Below are 24,671 nucleotides of genomic sequence, written 5' to 3'. Positions count from 1 at the left end.
AAGATTATGCATTAATCTTTCCAATGATGTATGATGATATAGTGGGTATGCGCTTGATCATGGTAAAAATTGATATCGAACTTCAAGTATTTTATATGTAATATAGAAGGAAATTTATTGCGCATGCGTAACCAGAAGCACGATTACCTGAGTGACCTACTTTCGCTTTCACTCGTAAAAGAAGTGCTACCCATAATTCCTTTCGCGTTAGTACACAGGTCAGTAAGACCGGTGTGTACACAATGGTCGAAGGGGAGAAGATACTGCGCTTATTCTATATTCAATAATAATAATAAAAATTGACTCGCATGTTACATAAACATTTTTGAGTAGTGTGATAACAAGTTTTTTCTTTAGACTAACTTTTGACCTATTTTTTGAACGCATGTGACCCAGATTCGCACTCGGCTGGATATTGTCAAGTTTAATTGAGATTGGATGGAAAAAGTAGCCCTTAGAGTGAAACCGAGCTCAAAGTTTACCACGCAACACACTCACCGCACAAAATAGGACAAAGGGTATCACAACTGCTCAACCTCAGCACTGCATGCTTAGGTGAGATCTAAAAAAAATGACAGAAAAGAACAGAGCAAAATTTTATTTTCACCCAAGTATATAAAATGTTAAGTACAATTTTGTGACTTCCGAGAATTTTTACAACAACACATATTATACAGTGAGAGTGGGGGTATTTGCTTTAGAATGCATATATACATATGAATGAATATAAAGTTAACATAAATATATGATTCAAACTGACGACGGAGGTCAAAAGTCAAAGAACATTTACGTAATATGAATGAGTAATTGATAATTATTAACATTGTCAATAATAATTATGGATCACATGTGAGGCAAACAACACCCTCTGACATTTGTTTATCACCGTCATACTTTAATATACTTTAAAATTGAAGTTAGGTGATCACATAGTAATCTTCATGCACTCTTCACTACATATAGATATAGACAAGTAGTTCAGTCGCCAATCACAGTTCCGTGTTCATTCCACCCCTGGGCCGGGACTTCATTCCCTCTCCCTGAGGGTGCCAGGAACAAGGGCGGGCCCTGGGACCATGTGGGTCACTGGCGGATGAGTTCCTTCATTGACGACGAGATGTAAGCAGCCGCACCTCATACTGGATTGCCGTTGAACTTATAGTCAACAGGTTCGTCATCCTGATAGAAAACAAGTTTTACCGGACAGTGAAACAAAGACCTGCATTCTGCTAATTTCAAATATGATTGTGGTCAAAACTAAACCAAACAACATACATTTTACACTAGTTGTGATACAGCTGAAATTTTTGGTTACGTTTAGATACGTAAAAATAACAAATAGTGTACACTATTTTAAGTCAAGGGCTTTTTGATTGATGGGATAACATGTTTGACAGTTGGAAATTATCTTATTAGATACGATTGATAACACATCAAAATTAAAAACACCATACACGTCTCACCCACTACTTATATGAATAAAATTCATAACCAGTCAATACTGAGAGCCACATATAAATACAAGTACACACAGATAACACGTGGTATATGTAAGGTGTATACAGCATCAGTTCTTACCATGGACTCCTCCTCGGATTCGCCTGACTCCTCATACAGGGCCCCAGCATCCCTCAAGATGCGCACAACGTCAGAGTGGCCCCGCCCCTTAGCGAGCATTACCGGTGTCTGGCGGCTGTAGGTAAGCGCGTTCACATCAATGCCCCGGCACGCAATCAGGAATGCAAGCAGGCTCATGTTGCCGGACTCCGCGGCGTAGTGCAGCACGGTGCGTCCACTCTTCCCGTCCTATAACAGGGTGACATGAGCGGACTACGAAACGCATGCGTACAGCAAAATGAGATTCAAGTATGTGTTGCAGAAGGGCTACATCTTCAAAATAATTGATATTTGATGACTTACATCTCCATAAACATTACTTGGGGGTATTTGTTCAAAAGTAACTTACGGCACATACTGTTCGTTTGAAACAACGTAGGTCCTCCACAAACCAAACAAATACACGGTTATCTACGACAACACATTTTAACATGTTTTCAAACATATGGCATGCTTTATTTTCTAAAAATTGTTTAGCCTCTTTACTTTACTGGTTACCCTACCTCTCCCCCCAAAAACACAACAACAAACAACAACAACAAACAACAACAACAAACAACATATATCATATTACAAGTACTGCCTGCGTTTCATTTAAAAACCAGCTCAAATACCAGTTTCACAGTATGTAATATTGTTAAGAACATGCCGAAACTTTAAAATGAAATTTTATACGGTCTTCATAAAATTGTGTGATAAACTATCTACGTACGTTCTTTAGTTCAAAATACGGACATAGGCGGGCTAACTCACCGAGTATAAACGACCAAGATGTTGATTGCAATAATAGTTAATATACATAAAAACTCGTGCTTCAGGAAATCGCAAGATTTCATAATAAATAACAAACACCAATTTACATATTAACAACACTTGTATTGTTGAAAAAATCGTCCTTTTATCAACAGTAGATTTTTAAAACTATATGGACATGTTTCAGCAAGAATGTCATATTATCAGTCACATGTCAATTACGGAAAATCAGGACAAATTTGTAATACAATTTTTTTTTCATAACTTTTTAAGGGCAAAACATTTCAAATTATACCACTCTGGTATGTTAACTTCACATGTGTACACAAAACATGCACATTTTACTATACAAATGTAGTTTACGCTCGAAATGCAACCAGTGTGAATCAAAATATTGTACGACCTACTGGAGATCATTAAAGGACTTCTGTGCTTGCTTATAAAGTTTGTGTACGACATATTGCAATAGGTTTTCAAATCGTTTATAGGCTGTGCCATTATTGCCTACAAGTACTGACCCTGGCGTTTATGTCCGCCTCGTTGCGCAACAGCAAGTCGAGCACGTGCACATGCCCTTCCTCCACTGCCACGTGTACGAACGTCTGACCTGAAACAACAGCGTCACGTATGAACATGGGGAAAAACAAAATGCAGGGTGACCAGATTTAATACCGGTGTACATATTGTAACACCAGTAACAGATCACATATTGGTAACTGTTAAAATGGTTACAAATAAGCATTAAATCGATTAACTTATATGATCATGTAAAAAAATATTAATGTTAACATTAATTAATAAGCGTCGAAAAAAGCTATACACGTATAAGAAGGTTAAGGTTACCATCGTAATTCCGCACATCCAAGTCTTGTGGGATTTTCTGGTAGGCGATGGGTTCTATGTTCCTTGCTATCTCTGAATGTTGGATAGGCTGCAGTAAATATGAGGCAATGTCATCGTAACCGAGCTTGCATGCGATATGGAGAGGCGTGTTACCCCGGCAGTCCCGGGGGTCCACCTGTGCCCCGGCCGTCATTAAGCGCCGTGCCACCGCCGCCTGCCGCGTAATCACCGCAAGGTGCAGGGCCGTCTGACCGTGGTCATTCTTGATGTTGAGAACGTGAGTATTCGGTGCCCAATCTATGATGTTTATCGACGGCTCACTGAGCAAGAAGATAATGAACTTGTGTAGTCGCCTGAAAGAGAAAGTTGGTATTGTAAACGTTGAAAAACTCTTTACTATGTTTTTTAAGACTTACAGTTACTTTGTTATATGCAACTTAATTTTAAGATGACAACATACATATTAAATACGCTTTATTTGTAATATCAGTTGGCTGTCTAGTTAGTGCAATAGTTGACACACGCGCTTTTTGTCCAGGCGACCCGGGTTCAATCCCCGCTCTCGGCGAATGTGAGCCTGGTTGGTGGTCACCATATCGGATAGGGTTTCCTCCGGTACTTTGGCTACCCCCACCCCCAAACACACACATAACAAGACCAAAATTGAATATTTTGAAGTACACACTTAATCAATTGAAATTGCAACAGTCGACAGTCTAGGCAACTAATTGAGCGAGAGTGCTGGGACACACAAAAATTTCGAAGTACTCATGCATCTAAATTCATCTAAATCACAGGAGGTAATCCCGTATTTTATTTTTATTTTTTATATATATGCTATAATATATTCTTTTATAGCATATATAAAACAAGAAACCGTCGGAGACGGGTGATGCTCCCCAAAGTTTTTTTTTGTCACAATATTGCACTATATATTCAGATAAAAGGAAACGTCTTGAGGGACATAACTTTGGACAAAATAATACGATGGATGGTTTAGCAACTTAAAATATCAAAGGGCCATAACTCTCTAAATAAATCATCTTACCAGAACCCACTTATAACATGCGCATCTCCTCAAGGTAGTTAAGCTTCCCATAAAGCTTCATTGAAGTCCAGTCAGTAGTTGGGGAGAAATAGCCCGGACAAGAATTGCACTATATGTACAGTTTATAGAAAATTTCAAAGGGCCATAACTCTGTGAAAAATCATCCGACCATAACCGGCTGATAATATGCCCATCTCCTGTTGGTAGTGAAGCTTCCCATAAAGTTTCATTGAATTCCCGTGATAAGTTGCTGAGAAATAGCTCAGACAAGAATTGCACTATATGTACTATGGAAAATTTCAAAGGGCCATAACTCTGTGAAAAATCATCCGACCATAACCGGCTGATTATATGCACATCTCCTGTTGGTAGTGAAGCTTCCCATAAAGTTTCATTGAATTCCCGTAATAAGTTGCTGAGAAATAGCTCGGACAAGAATTGCACTATATGTACAATGGAAAATTTCAAAGGGCCATAACTCTGTGAAAAATCATCCGACCAGAACCCGCTGATAATATGCACATCTCCTCTTGGTAGTGTAGCTTCCCATAAAGTTTCATTGAATTCCGGTCATTAGTTGCTGAGAAATAGCCCGGACAAGAATTGCACTATATGTACAGTTAATGGAAAATTTCAAAGGGCCATAACTCTGTGAAAAATCATCCGACCAGAACCGGCTAATAATATGCACATCTCCTCTTGGTAGTGAAGCTTCCCATAAAGTTTCATTGAATTCCGGAAATTAGTTGCTCAGAAATAGCCCGGACAAAAATTGTGCACGGACGGACGGACGGACACACGGACGGACAGACGAACGGCGACTATATCCCCCCCCATTTTTTTTTTGGGGGGGGGGGGGGGGGCATAAAAAAAATTAAAAAAAACAGGATTCCCTCCTGTGATCTAAAGAGCCACTTCTGTGCAAAAGTTTTGATTACAAATGCACCAGGACTTGCATCAGTATGTGCAACTGATAATATTGAAATAAAAACATATTAATTACAACGTCCTAATCAAATGCCTATACACAGATATTTTAGAAGTAAGAATACACAGTTCTCAAATTTCCATTATAATTTTTTTTATGAATTTTGTTCTTTAAGTTGTATGAGCTTACCGGTTCGGTCATCTGTTGCGTACTGAACAAAAACCAATATAAATCATTGACAAAGCTTATAATCGGGGAACATACATGATCATCGTGGACGGATTATTGATGTTCCCCGAACATAGACTTTGTCAATGTATGGGCTTAATTCCTGGTAATAGTGGTCATTCGGATCTCCGTGAAAACTGGTTTTACCTCTTATTAACATGCGTCTGGTTTGACCTCTTATTAACATGCGTTAAAAATGACCTTAATCAATGGGGTTTATATGTCACCAGTGCCTTTTAAGCCAAAATTGGGAAAACGCTCTTAATTTTCTATGTCTTGAAAAATTAGCGCCTCAAATATGAAATAAGGAAGAATATACGCGTAAAATATTGCAATTAGGTTATAGCTTTGTTTTTAAGTAAAACACATTGATAATGTAGTTTACGAAAGTTTGTATTGATTGACTTAATACATGTATACTTTTTTAAATTATCCAATAATTACAAAGGTTATATTTATTGATTTGGCAAATTGGCCATTCCTTTAGCATGTTTACTCATGTCACTCTACATAATTAAATGTGTGTCATAGCCTTTCAAAACATTAATGTTCATCTTATTTGAAAACCAATATTATATTAATGCTAACCTAGAAATTCTACTCCAAATATTTCATAAAATATGCATAGATTGCATTCTGCTTCGCGTCACCTCTTTACGCTCTTTTCGAAAAGGAGCGAAAATTCCTTACCATAATAAACGACTTCCTTGGACATAAGTAAAAACGTTGCAAGTCTTTATTTTAAATAACATTGCTGTAAAACTTTCTTGTAAAACTACATCGTTTATGTCGTTTGACTGTTTAAAAAAACTGTCGAAATGCATATTCTTAAAAAGTTGTCATTCTTGTATTTACCATCCTATGTATTGAAACATAGCCTACATATAGACAGTACTTGAAACCCCCCGTGAAACCCACTTCAAAATGCATTTGATCGGTGTTATTGAAAACACACTTTGTTTGATTTTGTTGGCACGTATTTCAATGATGGTAAAACACATATCTGTGTAATTTATAAACTGGATACTTAATTCTACATAACATGCTAAAAGATCACACCATGTCACTCGAGTCGTGTTCTACGAAGTTATGTACGAAAGTCAAAAATATCAAACCAGTTTGAACCGGCTCAAGGAAGTTTATGCATTTCAAAATGCAAATACTCACTAAACACAATTATTGTGGAGATGATAATGTTCACATACCAATGGTGTGCGGCATTATTTAAGAACATTCAATTGGGACAATAAAATGTGTCAGTAACGCTCGATTGGTCAATGTCGGCTTGGGTACTACTTACATGTACCCCGGGTACTCTTAAGTATACTTACATGTACCCCAGGCACAGTAAATATGCTTGAACGTATCCGGTCGAGATTAGACAGTACCCGAGTATTATTCCCGCCTAAAATCCGATGTCGAAAAACGCGCTACTGATTACCGTTAAACGATATTGTTTATCTTTAACAAACTTCTCTTAAAAAAAATGCATCAACATGCTTTTTGAGTATGAGTTTCGATTATATAGAGGCCATTTAACAGAAAATTGACATAAATGTGAACATAATAAATTAACAAAAATAGCCGACAACTACCGATTTAGCGTAAAAATACCCGGGTACGCTTTAGTATATTACCGTACCCGGGGTACATGTAAGTGTACTTAAGAGTACCCGGGGTACATGTAAGTGATACCCAAGCCGACAATGACCAATCGAGTACCCGGGATACATGTAAGTAGTACCCGAGACGACAATGACAAATCTTGATTGGTCATTGTCGGCTCACCCGGGTTACATGTAAGTAGTACCCGAGACAAAAATGACCAATGCTCGATTGGCCATTGTCGGCTCGGGTACTACTTACATGTACCCCGGGTACTCTTAATTATACTTACATATGTACCCGGGTAGGGTAAATATACATAAACGTACCCAGGACATTTAACGCTTAATCGGTCGTTGTCGGCTTTAAAAAAAATTAATTTACATTTCTGTTTTTCTGTAAAACGGCCTTTATGTTATTGAAACTCGTACCCAAAAAGAATTTTGATGCAGTTTTTTTAAACAGAAGTTTGTTTAAAATAATCGGTAGCGCTCTAACGACATCGGATTTTGTACGGAAATACAACTCGGGTACAGTCTAAAATCGATCGGATACGATTAAGTATATTTATCGTACTCGGGGTACATATATGTAGAACCCGAGCCGACAATGACCACTCGAGCGTCAGTAACCACTTAAAGATCAACGGAGCGGAACGAGTCGAACTGTTTTTTCTTCTTCTTAAATTCCGGTTACTCTTGCTTTTTCTGACATCAGCATATTGATACAAATATTACAATTACATATCTTTAAAGTCCCCTGTTCACCACGCAGTGATCTAATAAGCTATACACGTTATCAGTACGTGCGCAAGCACCGCGTTCATTGTCGGCAAGTAAACACTACCAGTTTTATCTGCGCCGCTATTGGATAAACACATGATTACAAAGCACATTGAAACCTGTTCGTCAACGGAATTCCCCTTATAAGCGTACCGACAAATGTACACGTAATTCTCACATAATAACTAATATTAAACAGTTCGACATCACAGCGAAACAAGAGCCCATCGATTCTTAAACTAATAATGCTCCGTACTTTATATATATATATGGGGCTAAATTCGCTGGGTAAAGAATAGGCCTATTGTCCGTTCAAAAAGCGGCTCAAAATTGTCGACCAGAGCTCTAGCTACTATACAGTTAAAGGCACAGAAAAATACTCTAAATACTATAAATATATATTTATAGTATGTAGACTATGTTTCCTACAGGTCCCTGTCATATGTCTAAATATCAGTATTGTACAGGAGAAATGTCACAAATTGTTTCCTACGTGTCGCCATCTTCATCCTGATTAAAAGTATCCTCCACAAACGCTAAGTACTGCTGTATGCTCTCGGACTCAGCCTTGTCTGCTTCCGGGTCCCGTGGGGGGTCGGGGGACTTCGATAACCGCAGCGACCCTATGCCGTCATCAACAGCCTCAAATTTTGGTTCATCTGACAGTGTCAATGACTTTAGAGACTTCAGTGTTTCTGCACTGTGAACTTCGTCTGAAGACTGCGAAGGGATAAAATCACTGTGTATTCCAGAGTCATATATTTCGTTTTGGTTACTATATGCATGTTCTGTCGTAACTTTCAAGCCACGATTTTGCCTAGATTTGTCCAACACATCACTCTGATCTTTGAATGGCACGCAGTCATTTCTCTTTCTAGCTGTTACATGCAAATTGCGGGTCGGTAACTCCCCGTCCACTTCTACGTCGTCCGAATCTAAGTTCATGTTTATTGTTCAAAATCCTTAACTGAAAGAAATTCAAACACTGTAAATTATTTCCTTTATAATTTGGTGCACATATGTTATCAATAATTTAACTTTTAGTAATTGTAAAGCTTTCTAGAATGTCGTGTTGGAAATAACAACGGAATTTCCTATGCGCTTACTGCGCATGACATGGGGATTTCCAATTTTATCGTGACCACCGCCAGCAATCGTGATACACCGGCTATCTCGGATTCCTCCGTAAGATAAGATTGTTTTATGAAATAACAATCGGGACACCTCGGACAATTCCGCCATATCGGCGATCGGTGTGGTGTAGCCCACAATCGGGACTCCTCGGACAATTCCGCCATATCGGCGATCGTGTAGCCCACTGTCCGATGCGTTCAGATTGGTGTAGCCCACTGTCCGATGCCAATCGTGATACATCGGCTATCTCGGATTCCTCCGTATGAAATAAATCGTCTGCTGATCCAGAGTGTGTCCGATGCATTCAGATTGATGAAATAAATCGAGTGCACCGCCAGTTGTCCTTCGTTATACATCGACTCTCACCGGATTCTTCCGTAATATAGATTGAGAAGAGTTGTTGTTTCTTTGCTTTAAAAATACAATGAGGAAACCGTTGTCCAAAAGAGATTGTAGTTTGAGATCAATCTGATGCAACGTTTACCGGAATTTAGACGAAAATTGCACTTTCAAAGTTTATTTGCTGTGAAATTTTCATATATTTTACAAATAGCTTACTTGTCCAATAGTATTTCACAATAACATTGAGCACGTTTGAAAATGAATTAACGGCGGTTACAAAATTATCCAAAACGAAAGTGAAAGTAGATCCATAACATTTCGCGATGTTAAACAGTGGATATGTGTTCAGCTTGAGGGAGAGAATCGAACAATGTCAATGGAATATTTATAAAATACACAAAATCAATACCGATGGCAGTACTGGCTTAAAAGACCTTAGTTGACAGGAAAACAAATAAAATGTTTTACTCAAATAAATGATTTGGTTGATAATTAATTTATTTTTATGTTAAAAATTCGGTGTATTTATATCTAAATATCACGAACATTTTCCATCTTAAAAGTTTGTCATAAATTAACATTTTGTGTATTATACTCATCAATTACTATAACTAGTCTATAATTATTATAAGTATTATAATTTATTTATAAGTATTTTTTATATTAATGATTTTCCTTTCAATGCTGAAGCATTATATAATATTTTGTTGCTTCAACAATGAAGATTTGTCAAATGATTCTAGTGCAGTTCTTGTTAAGTCTTAATAAAAAAAAGCATTTATCAAAAGTACTTGCACAAAAGTAGGACCTATTGTTAATTTGATCTTGCTAGGTTCTGACCTTTTGAATAAGTACTACTGTAAAATTAATTTTTGACTGCCATTGTCGTGACTCACCTGAAAGCATAGATCTATAAATCTTACTTACATTGATTGGTCAAAATATATAATGAGATAACAAGGGCTGTTTGTAAAACATGCATGCCCCCCATATGGGCTGTCAATTGTAGTGAATACGTTTTTTGTCACTGTGACCTTGACCTTTGGCCTAGTGACCTGAAAATATAGAGGTCATCTGCCAGTCATGATCAATGTACTTATGAAGTTTCATGATCCTAAGCCTAATTATTATTGGGTTATCATCAGGGAACCATTTTACTGTTTCGAGTCACTGTGACCTTGACCTAGTGACATGAAAATCAATAGGGGTCAACTGCCAGTCATGATCAATGTACTTATGAAGTTTCATGATCCTAGGCTTAAGCATTCTTGAGTTATCACCTGGAAACCATTTTACTATTTCGAGTCACTGTGACCTTGACCTTTGACCTAGTGACCTGCAAATCAATAGGGGTCATCTGCCAGTCATGATCAATGTACCTATGAAGTTTCATGATCCTAGGCCTAATCGTTCTTGAGTTTAATATAATCCGGAAACCATCTGGTGGACGGACCGACGGACTGATCGACATGTGCAAAACAATAATGTGCCTTCAAAGGGGGCATAATAATAATGTGTATCTTTGTACTGCATCATTTATGATTTTAATATAAGCCACAGAAGACTTATAAGCTAAAAATAGTGTGAAATAATCACAGTCCATATAGTGAAGATTCACCTTTATTGTATATGTTAAGTCTGTGAATTTAAATCTTTATTTTAGCTTGATTGAAATGAAAGCTTAAGGCTTATTGAAACGCTCTCCAGTCCATTTCCTGGTTGAACCATTACTTGATGTCTTTGTGAATAATCTAAAGAATGTTTGCATAGTGGGGATCAAATCCATGACCTTCAGGTGGCTTGGCGGACAACATATCCAATTGGCAATGGCAACCGTAATTCCAAATGTCAGAAATTAGCAAGATAGTACAATTACAATTCTGTTGCACAAGTCCTTAAGAAATCAGGGATTTCAGCCTAAATGATAATTTTATTAATGTGAAAACAATCATGTTACATGTTCATAATTCTATTTAAGATGAACCAAGATTTTCATCATAAATGTATACATTAATAAAGAGTCAATAACAATGAAAAACTTTGTAACTAATTTTAGATTTGCATGAGGTGATTTAAAGTGTCCTTTGTGTTTTATATTTTCATAGATCATGTGATCCATAATTGTGTAATTATATAGTCAAATGTAATAGTGTCCCTCTCCCTACCTCCCTCCTTCACTCTCTCTCCCTCCCGCCCACCACTCCTCTCCCTTTATCTCTACCTCAATCCCTCCTCATCTCTCTTATCCCTTCCTCTCTATCTCGTCTTACTCCAGTCCCTCCCTATCCCCCCCTAAATCACCTTTCCCTGTATTTATCTCTATGTATCTCTCCCTCTCAGCCTCACTCACATTCTCCTCTCTCTCTCTCTCCCTCACTCTTTCTCACTCCCTCCCTGTTCCTAATTCTGACAATCTCTCCCTCCCTCTGTCTCTCATTTTTGTTAAAAATAACTCCAGTCATGAGTAACAACAACAACATTTATTTACTTTGATATTATGATTGATATATACAATGTTTGTCCAGTGTACATTAATTATTAATCAGTTTAAAGTATAATTACAAAAAGCATGACAAACAAAGTGTTTTTGATTTATAGTATGTTTGATTTCGTAAAATTATGTCCCAAAATTTGCAAACTTGTATAACTTGAAAATATTCCATGTGCCTAAAAAACAACAAGAAACCGTGAGAGACAGGTGATGCTCCCCAAATTTTTTTTGTCACAATATTGCACTATTTATTCAGATAAAACGAAACATCTTGATGGGCATAACTTTGGACAAAAATACGATGGATGGTTTAGCAACTTAAAAATTTCAAAGGGCCATAACTCTCTTAATAAATCATCTAATCAGAACCCACAAATAACATGCGCATCTCCTCAAGGTAGTTAAGCTTCCCATAAAGCTTCATTGAATTCCAGTCAGTAGTTTGGGGAACAAGAGTTGCACTATATGTACAGTTTATAGAAAATTTCAAAGGGCCATTACTCTGTGAAAAATCATCCGACCATAACTGGCTTATAATATGCACATCTCCTGTTGGTAGTGAAGCTTCCCATAAAGTTTCATTGAATTCCCGTCATTAATTGCTGAAATATGTCCCGAAAAAAAAATTTGCACGGACGGACGGACACACGGACAGACAAAGCGGCGACTATATGCTCCCCCCCAAAAATTTGGGGCAGCATAAAAATCAAGTACTACATTAGAACATCAGCAATCAACATCATTTACCAGGGTATATTGTAAATCAGAACAACATCATTCATATTGTGAATCAGAGGCACATCAGTGTACATGACAGTAATAGTAACTAGAATTTTATAGTATCTGACCTAGTAACATGTTTTTTTTTGAAACCAAATTGACCCAGATTCAAACCTGGCCTAGATATTGTCAAGATGAACATTCTTACCAATTTGTGTTTAATATTAAGCCAAAACTGAGGTCTCTACTGTGGTAATGAGCTCAGGAAAGTTATGCTTATAGTATAAAGAACCTAAATCTTAATACAGCTCTAACAAATTAAATGATGATTTCCTTAAAATTAAGCCACCTAAGGACACACTTACAGGTCATATTTTCACATTTTTGTATTTAATCTTTCAATAACACATTTCCATAGACTAATTTCAGACCTTTTCAAATATTCTGACTGATAGAAGAAAACAACACCCATCAAGACATAAGAAATAATCATCAGGTGTTCAATTATTTGCCATTCACTTTGTACTGTCCATGTATTCAATTCTCCATTCAAGTATTAAGTTTGGTGTTTTATTCTTTAGCTAATGCTGCATTACCTCGAGAATCATTAATGTGTAAACAAATAAAGTATTATAATTCTCTTTGAACTCAACAAATGGAGAAAATTCATAATAATTACATGCTTGTTAGTCATTCTAACCTAACTACTTGCATGCAGTTTAAAGCTTCTTGTTATTTTTATATATCTGTAATCAGTTTTCAGTTTTGCAGTACGGAGAAAAGTTTTACATTCAACTTGTCGTATTAAGATGGATTGTATATGTGCCAAGTTATTATAACAAGAAACCGTCGGAGACTGGTGATGCTCCCCAAAGGTTTTTTGTCACAATATTGCACTATATATTCAGATAAAAGGTAACATCTTGAGGGCACAGTAGTTTGGGGGGACAAGAACTTTTTTTATAGAAAATTTCAAAGGGCAGTAACTCTGTGAACAATCATCCGACCAGAACCCGCTGATAATATGCACATCTCCTTTTGGTAGTGAAGCTTCCCATAAAATTTCATTGAATTCCAGTCCTTAGTTGCTGAGAAATAGCCCGTACATGAATTGCACTATATGTACAGTTAATGGAAAATTTCAAAAATTTCAAAGGGCCATAACTCTGTGAAAAATCAAACGACCAGAAACTGCTGATAATATGCATATCTCCTCTTGGTAGTGAAGCTTCCCATAAAGTTTCATTTAATGTCTGTCATTAGTTGCTGAGAAATAGCCCGGACAAAAATTGTGCATGGACGGACAGACGCACACATGGACAGACGAAGCGGCGACTATATGCTCCTTTATTTTTGGGGGAGCATAAAACCATCAAGATATGGCAAAGTGATGACGGAGACAGGAATTTTAAATCTGTTTTATATGACTTTTGACCTCTTCAGGTTACCTTAACCTTTGAGGAAGGGAGACAGTTGTTGCTTGAGACTAGTAATCTTATAATGATTTCCTTTTGTGCAAAGTTATTTAAAATTCCCTAAATATATATGAAAGTTATGGCTGAGACAGGGTTCCAAGCTGTTGACCGTAGAGCCAAATGATGGTGAACATTTGTGCAAAGTTATCTAAAAATCCATCAATATATATCTGGCAAAGTTATGGTTGAGACAGGAAACTTTGCACAGACATACAGACTTACACTTAATGCCATCTTCTTTGAAAGATGGCACAACAATAACCTAACCTTGAACAAATATAGCACACAGATGAAACGCAGGGAGTTTTAAATTCAAATAAGGCTTGCCTCATATGCTACATCAGCTTTTTGTATGACTCGTGTTTTAACAAGCTCTTTCAAAGGGTTGACTTATTTATCTAGTTTTTGAACGAACGTGACCCAGATTCAAATTCTGCCTAAGTATTTTGACAAAATTTCATTAAAATTGAGACATAACTATGTCTTAAGGTTTTTCTAAGAATCGACTTGATGACCTAGGATAACTTCAATGTGCCTGGTGATATTTGGGTAGTTAATGAAGTTTGTCTTTACTTTATGCTAATAAACATTTTCCTTTCAGTTTGGTGATGACATGATAAAAACTGGTTGGGTTATCATTAAAAAGGAACAATTAAGTGCTGACGCACAGACCCCGTGACGGAATTACAGACAGTTTATGAAACTTTAGCCGCATAAAAATAATTCCAGTTACAAGAGGGCCTAAAGTCCCTAGGTCGCTTACCTGAGACACGAAAAAAATAACCTTTTATGTGTAAATTTTGTTATGTTGCTGTATCAACTGTGTTTTTGTATTTTTATCCCCATAAACATTTAAAATCAATGAATACTTTGAACAAGAGCTGTCACCATAGGATGACTTATGCGACCTATAAACGCTTGATAGAAGTTATGAGCTTTTTTAAAAACCTAAACGCAGATTTCGAAACCTAAACGCGGACCCTAAGTTCAAAGTCAAGGTCACAGGGGTCAAAGTTTGTGTGCGTATGGAAAGGCCTTGTCCGAATACACATGCATACCAAATATGAAGGTTATATCTCAAGGGATATAGAAGTTGTGAGCATTTTTCGAAACCTAAATGCAGATTTCCAAACCTAAACGCGGAACCTAAGTTCAAGGTCAAGGTCACAGGGCTAAAATTGTTTGTGTGTATGGGAAGGCCTTGTCCATATACACATGCATACCAAATATGAAGGTTATATCTCAAGGGACATAGAAGTAATGAGCTTTTTTCGAAACAAAGCAGATTTCGAAACCTAAACATGGACCCTAAGTTAAAGGTCAAGGTCACAGGGGTAAAAAAATTTGTGCGTATGGAAAGGCCTTGTCCATATACACATGCATACCAAATATGAAGGTTATATCTCAAGGGACATAGAAGTTAGTCATTTTTCAAACCTAAACGCAAAGTGTGACGGAAAGACAGACGGACAGTCCGATCACTATATGCAATCTTTTCTTCGAAAAGGGGGCATAAAAATCATAAAAAATCAGTGTTCCTTATGGTAATAGCCTATAAGCTAGATGTGGTATGGTAACAGATTTAACAATACAAAATGCCTGTTTTTATTTTTTCTGTGACAATATATTCCATGTGAATTTTCAGCGTTGAGATACTAACATTTTCGATCAAGCCAACACTACATTGACTTAGGGCAGTGTCCGAAGCACAACGTAATTCTCATCATGCTTCTGACCCTGCTGGAAGCCAACTTTGTTTATCTTGAGTGTCTTGAGTATCTTGTATTAAACATTTAACCATTGCTGTTTAATTGAAGAATATTTTTGAAGCTCATAAGCAATGGCAAACAACATACAACACCGTATCATAAAAGCTACCCACTAGCACCAAGTGCCCAGATGAGCTGCAACAAATAACAATGACATATTTTATCAAAAACAAGATATGTGTTAAAAACAAATTTATAAAAGCCAAATAAACGAGAGGGAATTATTTTCATGATTTGGCTTATATAAAAATAAAATATGACAAAAAATATTGAATTTGTACGGGCATTTTTGTTTTTGAATTCGGCTGAAATACCATTATAACAAATGAACTGACCAAGTTTCATGAAGATTTGACCAGAAACATTCCTTCAAGAGTGATATCAAGCTTTTTCTTCAATTTGACCCTAAGTTAATACTTCACATGACAAAGTTTCAATTTGCAGACCAAGTTTATTGAAGAATGGACTTATAATGTGACTTCTAGAGTATTTAGTATTTTAAAAGTCTTCACTACAGCCATCAAAGGAAAACATTCCCACCCTCTGGCTGTCATATTTCTTTTTAAAAGGCCAGAACCATTTTCAAACTTGGCTGAGATATCATTAGAACAAATGTTATAACCAAGTATCAAAAAGATTGGACAAAAAAGGGACTTGTAGAATGTTTAGAAGCCTTTTTTTTATTTGAACTTCGGAATAAACTTTTTACAGTATGCAGCCCAGTTTTAAATTCAGTACAGATTTTGGTTGGGAAATATGTTTTAAACAAGCTTAATTAAGAATGTGGCCAATACAGACATGTTTTTGAACGAAATAGAACCATCTTTAAACTCTGCCAAGATATTATTTGAACAAATGTTCTGAACAAGTTTAATAAAAATTGGACTTACAATGTGGCTTCTAGAGTGTTTACAGTGTTTTGCTCTAATTATATATGGAAATCTGCCCCGACTAATGGCAACAATGTTTTCAATGAACCACAACCATTTTTTTAACTTTGCCTAGCTATCATTAGAACAAATGTTTTGACAAAGTTTCATGAAAATTGGTCTTTCCTTTTCACTTCTTAAGTATTGACAAGTTTTCACTAAGGTCAAAGAAGGAAAACTATGCCGCCCCCTGGCAGCCATGTTTTTTCAAAGAACAAACATTTTTCAAAATAATCCAAGCTATTATTGGAACATTATGTTCTGAACAAGTTTTATGTAGATTGGACTCGAAATGTTACTTCTAGCGATGAACATTTTTAACAATAGCTATAGATAAAAATCTGTCCTGTCCCCTGTTGGCAATGTCTTTTAAAGAAAAAAAAACATTTTCAAACACAGCTCATACATCATTTTACAAAATGTTCTGACCAAATTTCATGAAGATTCTACTATAAATTTGACTTAAGAAGTAACACTAGCTTTTTCTTTAATTAGTGACCTTATTTTTTGTATCTCGCATGACCCAGTTTCACTATGAAACTTTATTTTCTGACCAAGTTTTTATGAAAATTTGACAATAAATGTGTCCTCTAGAGTGTTAACAAGGTACATGTTTAAGAAGCACAAAAGGACAGAAAAAGGTGATCCCAAAAACTCATCATGAGCATGTTGTTCTCAGGTGAGCTAAAAATGTCATTGATTTAAGCCAACATCGCACCATAAAAGCAGTTTTATACACTTAGAAGTCATGAATAGATTTGGTATTGTTTGAAGAAAATTTTAAAATGTGTAACACACCCATTTATGAAATAAAAAATGTATCCATCCATTCTTTGAGATACCAGGATTAGAAAAAAATGTATTTGTCCAGAACACTCCTGGGACTTGTTGTGCTGTATTACTCAATGTCACCGATGGACATAAATATGGTCCACTGGCTGGGACTTATTGTGAAGTAGTACCCACTGTCATTGAGGACATAAATATGGTCCACTGGCTGGGGCTTGATGTGATGTAGTATTCACTGTTACTGAGGACATAACTATGGTCCACTTTCTGGGATTTGATGTGATATAGTACTCAATGTCACTGAGGACATAAATATGGTCCACTGGCAGGGACTTGATGTGATGTAGTATTCAATGTCACCGAGGACATAAATATGGTCCACTGGCAGGGACTTGATGTGATGTAGTATTCAATGTCGCAGAGGACATAAATATGGTCCACTGGCTGGGACTTGATGTGATGTATTTCTCACTGTTACCAAGGACATAACTATGGTCCACTGGCTGGGATTTGATGTGATTTAAAACTCATTGTTACTGAGGGCATAAGTATGGTCCACTGGCTGGGATTTGATGTGATTTAGAACTCACTGTAACTGAGGACATACATATGGGCCACTGGCTGGGACTTGTGATGTATTTCTCACAGTTACTGAGGACATAAATATGGTCAATTTTCTAGGACTTGTTGTATTCTAGTACTCACTATCACTCAGGACATAAAAATGGTCCACTTTTTGGGACTTGGTGTGATGAAGTCCTCACTGTCATTGAGCACATTAATATGGTCCACTGGCTAAGACTTGTGATGTAGTACTCACTGTTACTGAGGGCATAAATATGGTCCACTGGCTGGGACTTGTTGTGAAGTAGTACTCACTGTTACTGAGGACATACATATGGTCCACTAGCTGGGACTTGATGTGATGTAGTTCTCACTGTTACTGTGGACATAAATATGGTCCACTGGCTTAGACTTGTTGTGATGTAATACCCACTGTCATTGAAGACATAAATATGGTCCACTGGCTGGGACTTGATGTGATGTAGTACCCACTGTCATTGAAGACATAAATATGGTCCACTGGCTGGGACTTGTTGTGAAGTTGTACCAACTCTCATTGAGGACATGAATATGGCCCTCTGACTGGGACTTGATGTGATGTAGTACTAACTGTTACTGAGGGCATAAATATGGTCCACTGGCTGGGACTTGATGTGATATAGTACTCACTGTTACTGAGGGCATAAATATGGTCCACTGGCTGGGACTTGTTGTGAAGTAGTACTCACTGTTACTGAGGACATCTATATGGTCCACTGGCTGGGACTTGATGTGATGTAGTACTCACTGTTACTGAGGACAAATATATGGTCCACTGGCTGGGACTTGATGTGATGTATTACTCAATGTCATTTAGGACATAAATATGGTCAACTGGCTGGGACTTGATGTGATGTAGTACCCACTGTCATTTAGCACATAAATATGGTCCACTGGCTGGGACTTGATGTGATGTAGTACCCACTGTCATTTAGGACATAAATATGGTCCACTGGCTGGGACTTGTTGTGTTCTAGTACTCACTGTCATTGAGTACATAAATATGGTCCACTGGCTGGGGCTTGTTGTGATGTAGTACTCACTGTTACTGAGGACATAAATATGGTCCACTGGCTGGGACTTGATGTGATGTAGTACCCACTGTCATTGAGGACATACCTATGGTCCACTTTCTTTTCAAGTGACATATTTACACAATCAAGATTCTATACAACAATTTATAAGCAAAAGTCATGGAAATCATAAATACAGTTGAAAGCAATATGTACACAAAACTGACATTCAATCATTGAAAAAAAATATTTATAAGAGAACACTATTTGCTAAAGTATTATGCATGTCAGTAAATTGAACATTTGCTAGGAATGTTGTTATTTAAGTAGATTTATTTGAGCTTGATTGGTCATTGTAGGATCGGGTACTTCTTAAATGTACCCCAGATACTGTTAAGTAAACTAAAATGTACCCTGGGTACACAAAATATACTAAAACCTACCCGACCAATTTATACTGTACCCAAGTTTTATTCCTGCCCAAAATCCGATGTCGTAAAACGCTCTAAGCAATATGAAACGCAATTCACTTTGAATAAAACCTTCCTCAACATTCTTTTTTGACTAAGAGTTTCAATAATATAAAAGCCACTTTACAAAATATTGACATAAATTTGAATATAATTAATTTGAAAAAAAGCTAACAACAACCAATTTAGCGTTATTATGTCCACAAACGTTTTAGTATATTTTTCCGTACCGGGGGTACATTTAAGTAGTACCTGAGCCAACAATGACCAGTCAAGCTTTATTTGATTAAAAATAGGTTTTAACATATGGAAAATAACAAGGTGAAATAAAATAAATGTTTGTTCATAAAGTTTTATTTTAAAACGCTCATTGCTTTTAAAGCTAAGTTTTATAGCTACCAGTAAATACTTCAGTCAACACTACTTGAGATTGCTAGCACAATGTTTTACTTTGCTTGTAAATATTGTTGCATGTTTAAGCACTCTGCCATACTTTGAATTTACAGTTTGACTCTATTTCTGTCTGATTAGTTTCATTTAAGAGATCTTTTAATGTATCATCCTCGTTCTCTTTGTCAATGAAGATCTTGCGCTCGTCAGAGTCTGATTTAGGAGAAGCTTCCAGGAAATGCGGTTGATATTTCTGCACAAGTATTGGCCCATACGCCAGTTTATCTGGTAGATCAGGTTTGATGGTGTAGGTATGTTGCATGGATGACTGGCCCATGAAAGTGGGACACCTGCAGAAGGGCTCGTGTGTGTGGGCCAGGCTCCAGCTGGCACGATGCTTCAGCTTGCAGTAGAGCAGCAAGAATACAAGCAAGAGCAGCACTATGAGCATAGAGCCCACGACCGCCAGCGAGACGACATACTTTCTCTCCAGCTCTACCAGCTCTGACTTTCTCACCATAACACCAACTGTACCTGAAAACAACAGAAAGTGTGTACCAGAGACTGAACTTCAAACTGCATCCCCACCCTTCACCTTAAAGGATTGTTTAGCAAATTTACACAATGACCTTGAACATACAAGAAGTTTCCATTGAATAACTATAGAAGAAACAGTGAAAGAGCGATGTTGCATGTTTACTTGAACCAAAGAATTACGCAAAAGCTGACATAGAAATTTGGCAAGTAAAACGTAGTAGCATAGTTCGGATTAAACAGTGAATAATTCAGCAAAAAAGGTATCAGTTCAAAGGCACATAACTCTCCACTTCATAATGACAATACATTTCAATTTTCAAGTAAATAAAGAAAGCAATCTTGAAGCAGCTCACTCCACAAACTTAGAACACCAATTGCATAAAAACTGCTATGTTCAAGGTCAAATATTACTCAGGTACCCTTGGATTACTGCTATGTTCAAGGTCATATATTACTCAGGAACCTGTGGATTACTGCTATGTTCAAGGTGAGATAAATCATAACCTGTGGATTACTGCTATGTTCAAGGTCACATAGCTCATAACCTGTGGATAACTATTATGTTCAAGGTCACATGACTCGGGGAACCTGTGGATTACTGCTATGTTTAAGGTCAGATAACTCATAACCTTTGGATAACTGTTATGTTTAAGGTCAGATTACTCGTAATCCGGTGGATTACTGCTATGTTCAAGGTCACATCACTAAAGAACCTGTGGATTACTGCTATGTTCAAGGTCACAGCACTAAAGAACCTGTGGATTACTGCTGTGTTCAAGGTCATATAACTCATAACCCTTTGATTACTGCTATGTTCAAGGTCACATAACTCAGGAACCTGTGGATTACTGCTGTGTTCAAGGTCACATAACTCAGGAACCTGTGGATTACTGCTGTGTTCAAGGTCATATAACTCATGAACCCTTGGACTACTGCTATGCTCAAGGTAACTGAGGAACCTTTGATATCTGCTGTTTTCAAGGTCACATAACTCAGGAACCTGTGGATTACTGCTGTGTTCAAGGTCATATAACTCAGGAACCTGTGGATTACTGCTATGTTCAAGGTCACATAACTCATGAACCCTTGGATTACTGCTGTGTTCAAGGTAACATAACTAAGGAACCCTTTGATTACTGCAGTGTTCAAGGCCATATAACTCAGAAACCCTTGGATTACTGCTGTGTTCAAGGTCACATAACTCAGAAACCCTTGGATAACTGGCCATTAAAGAGGAGTCTTACATGTCTACTCTTCATGATATGAAATATTTCAAGTTTCAATTCATTTTGAAGGACCTAGAATTAGCTTGTTCCAAAAACTAAGAATGTTTTATGCAAACAAATGCTTACTTTATGTATCAATTCAATTGCTTGACAAATGTACAAGAAGTTCACTGCACAAACTTATAACATTATATTCTTTCTGAAAACCAACAGACGTAGAAAAGTACTTACCAACAGTGTGACTTCTATATACCGCTGTGAAACTTTGTTAGCAGGTGATATTTTGTAAGACTTTCTAAGATTACTTAACATAAATAGTTAAAATGTTGCTTTGTTACATTTGATTTGTACCAGGGGAGGTAAATTTCTTCTTTAAACTTTTGAATGTGTTGAATTATGTCCCTTGGATTACCAGTCATATACTTAGTAGTATTTGTTCTTACAAATATACAAACCAAGTCAACTTTGCAAAAATAGAAATGAAACAAATTTTTAAGCAAAGGTTGCTGACTTACTGGTTTCTGTAACATCGATTTTTAATGCACCATCCTTTGGGATTAAAGACATATCTGTAATGTGTAAAGAGAGCATTTCAGATACATGGTGGGTGTTCTATATAAATGTGAATATTGGCTAACAGTAATGGAGAAAAATTATCATTTACAGAACACATTTTTTTGCAAGAAATCATTCAAAGTAATAAATTAAGTATAATTTGAAAAGCAACTTTGCTCAAAATTTAACAAAGTGATACAATGCTTCTTATACTTCGGCAGACCGGTATGAGGAACATACTGAGGCAGACAGGGCAGCACTCCCCAGGTTTGTTGACAAGTACCAGACAATGTTGCACGGGGCAGTTGATGGCATGACACGCCACTGATCCATCAGTCTGACACACACACATCCGACAATCAGCAGTGGTCCACGACTGGCCAGGATGGAACTCAGACATGTTCACAGTACAGTTTTTCTCCCAAAGTATATCTACAAATTATCTAGCAATCATGAACATCATAGCTATATTATCAATTTTCTGCTAGCTAATTATCAACCCTTTACCGCATAGATACGTATTTTGACAAATTTGTAGTTCCTCAGAAAGTTAATTTTAATTGAAGGCCTTTCTTACTAGATTCAAGTTTTAAAGGCTTCAATTCCAACCCTTAGTTACTGATGAGCAGCAAACAGCACAAAACCTGAACAGACTGCGAGCTACTCGCAGGCTGTTCTGGTTTTATGCTGTTTGCACAAAGCAATTTTCAACTTGCTTCTGATTGGAAAAGGGTTATTATGCAATCTGGTGAGCAATTACCAAGCAATATTTTGGGAGTCTGGCATTGTCAAGAGCTTTAGTTTGCAAAGTAAAGCCATAAAAAGACAAAAAAAATTGTGACATCATCTGTAGGAATTTTTCAGACTTTTGGTTTCTCCACAATATATTAAAAGCAAATGATTAATTACTGCATTCACATCTCAATCTGGCTTATTATTTCAGCCATTCTTGGCAGATGTTTGGCCTTTCCTGAATATTCTGACATTCTTGTTAATGTTTGGCACTTCTTGAATACTTAAAGAAATTAGGACATTTATAGTTAGTATAGTGTGTATGTTTTAACAATTCCAATGTTGTCCTACTGTTTTTACTTAAAGAAGGTTCTTTTGTATGGTAACTCGTATCCTCTCGCCAATAAATACCAGGAACCACAGCAACATAACGATATGATCAAGTGGTCCATACAATTTATGGTGCACTGGTGTAGGCCATCATAGCCAAATTGTAACAGTTTGAATTCTATATGCAGAAAAAAACAATCATAAAATTACCTTGACATTCACAGACTTGACAGCCCAACCTGTCTGTGTGGTAACCAAGGTGACAACCCTTCTCACAGGTCAACACAGGGCACTTGTTGCAGCGACACTTGGGGCAGCCACCCTTGCTAATCCGATAACCATGACTACAGTGTTTAGGGCAGTTGTTGAGGGTGGGGCAGTGGTCTGGCGGTATATTACACTCACAGACCTCCTGTCCTAGCTCATCATACATGTACCCATACGGACAGTCCGTGACACAGGTACCTGAAGGTTGGAAGTGGGAAATGTCAGCTATTCAGAGGGTACATTTTGGGTAAAAATAGTTGATTTAAGATGGTTGTTTTTGAAAGGTGTTATTAAAATGCTAATCTGAATATTTTTCTGTCATTTGTGTATGCATATTAATTGCAAACATTTCATTATGCTGATAGTCTTGAACATGCAATTTGGAGTAAGTTGTGCAATAGTTGGATATTCTATCAACATTATTATAGTATTTAATAAAACACACTAAGTTGTTTAAAGTGATATTGTGATATTGGAAGCAAAACCTATGTGTCATACACCAGTTTGTACAGTAGAATTATTTGGAAGTAAACTGACCAGTTTACTTGAACCATTTCACATATATCAAGGAACAATGCCTGTAAACAGTTTCACACAGTATAAACTACAGTTTCCAAACCAGTAAAATACAATAAAACCTCATACCATTAATTAGACTGTGTTAAATACATCAAACTGCAATTGCAGTGCCTTAGAACGTTAAATTTAATTAAAGACCTTTCTTACTTTATTCAAGTTTTAAATGCTTCATTTTCAACCCTTAGATATGGATGAGCAGCAAACAGCATAAAACCTGAACAGACTGTGAGTTACTCACAGGCTGTTCTGGTTTTATGCTCTTTGAACATTGAGCCATTTTCTTTTTGCATCTGAGTGGGAAAGGGTTAAATATAGCATGTGTGATATACATCAAACTGCAATATAGTCTGATACGTACTCGGCTTGCATTTGCAGACACGGCATCCATCAGGTGTCTTCCTTAGCCCAGTCTGACATGACACTTTGCATCCTGCGAGGCTTGGGCACTGGCTGCTGGACTGATCTGGGTACACGCTTGGCGCTGAAATGGGTACCAAGTTTGTAATTAATTAAGCC

At 37.0% G+C, this 24,671-nt stretch overlaps 2 protein-coding genes across 4 annotated transcripts in view; both read right to left on the bottom strand.

The window, feature by feature from the left end:
* Window positions 1-583: 583 nt before the first annotated feature.
* Window positions 584-8,933, bottom strand: LOC127873843 (NF-kappa-B inhibitor alpha-like). The gene is made up of 5 exons (XM_052417899.1): window positions 8,298-8,933; window positions 3,214-3,566; window positions 2,889-2,977; window positions 1,579-1,806; window positions 584-1,179 (listed from the first exon to the last, which is right to left on the bottom strand). The coding sequence occupies exons 1-5, from the start codon at window positions 8,747-8,749 to the stop codon at window positions 1,135-1,137; spliced, it is 1,167 nt and encodes a 388-aa protein (XP_052273859.1). The 5' UTR covers window positions 8,750-8,933; the 3' UTR covers window positions 584-1,134.
* A 2,812-nt stretch (window positions 8,934-11,745) lies between these two features.
* Window positions 11,746-24,671, bottom strand: part of LOC127873842 (cysteine-rich motor neuron 1 protein-like) — an 83,257-nt gene continuing 70,331 nt past the window's right edge. For all 3 annotated transcript variants that reach the window (XM_052417895.1, XM_052417897.1, XM_052417898.1), the window contains 5 exons: window positions 24,514-24,636; window positions 23,520-23,774; window positions 22,488-22,679; window positions 22,208-22,261; window positions 11,746-20,463 (listed from right to left, as the gene is read on the bottom strand). In XM_052417895.1, the coding sequence (XP_052273855.1) occupies window positions 20,015-20,463; window positions 22,208-22,261; window positions 22,488-22,679; window positions 23,520-23,774; window positions 24,514-24,636 (1,073 nt within the window). In that variant the 3' untranslated portion in view covers window positions 11,746-20,014. The remainder of the gene's footprint in view (window positions 20,464-22,207; window positions 22,262-22,487; window positions 22,680-23,519; window positions 23,775-24,513; window positions 24,637-24,671) is intronic.

The sequence above is a fragment of the Dreissena polymorpha genome, chromosome 3 (genome assembly GCF_020536995.1).
Source record: "Dreissena polymorpha isolate Duluth1 chromosome 3, UMN_Dpol_1.0, whole genome shotgun sequence".
Taxonomy (NCBI): domain Eukaryota; kingdom Metazoa; phylum Mollusca; class Bivalvia; order Myida; family Dreissenidae; genus Dreissena; species Dreissena polymorpha.
The sequence above is the reverse complement of the archived record's forward strand: the minus strand, read 5'-3'. Positions and strand labels throughout refer to the sequence as shown.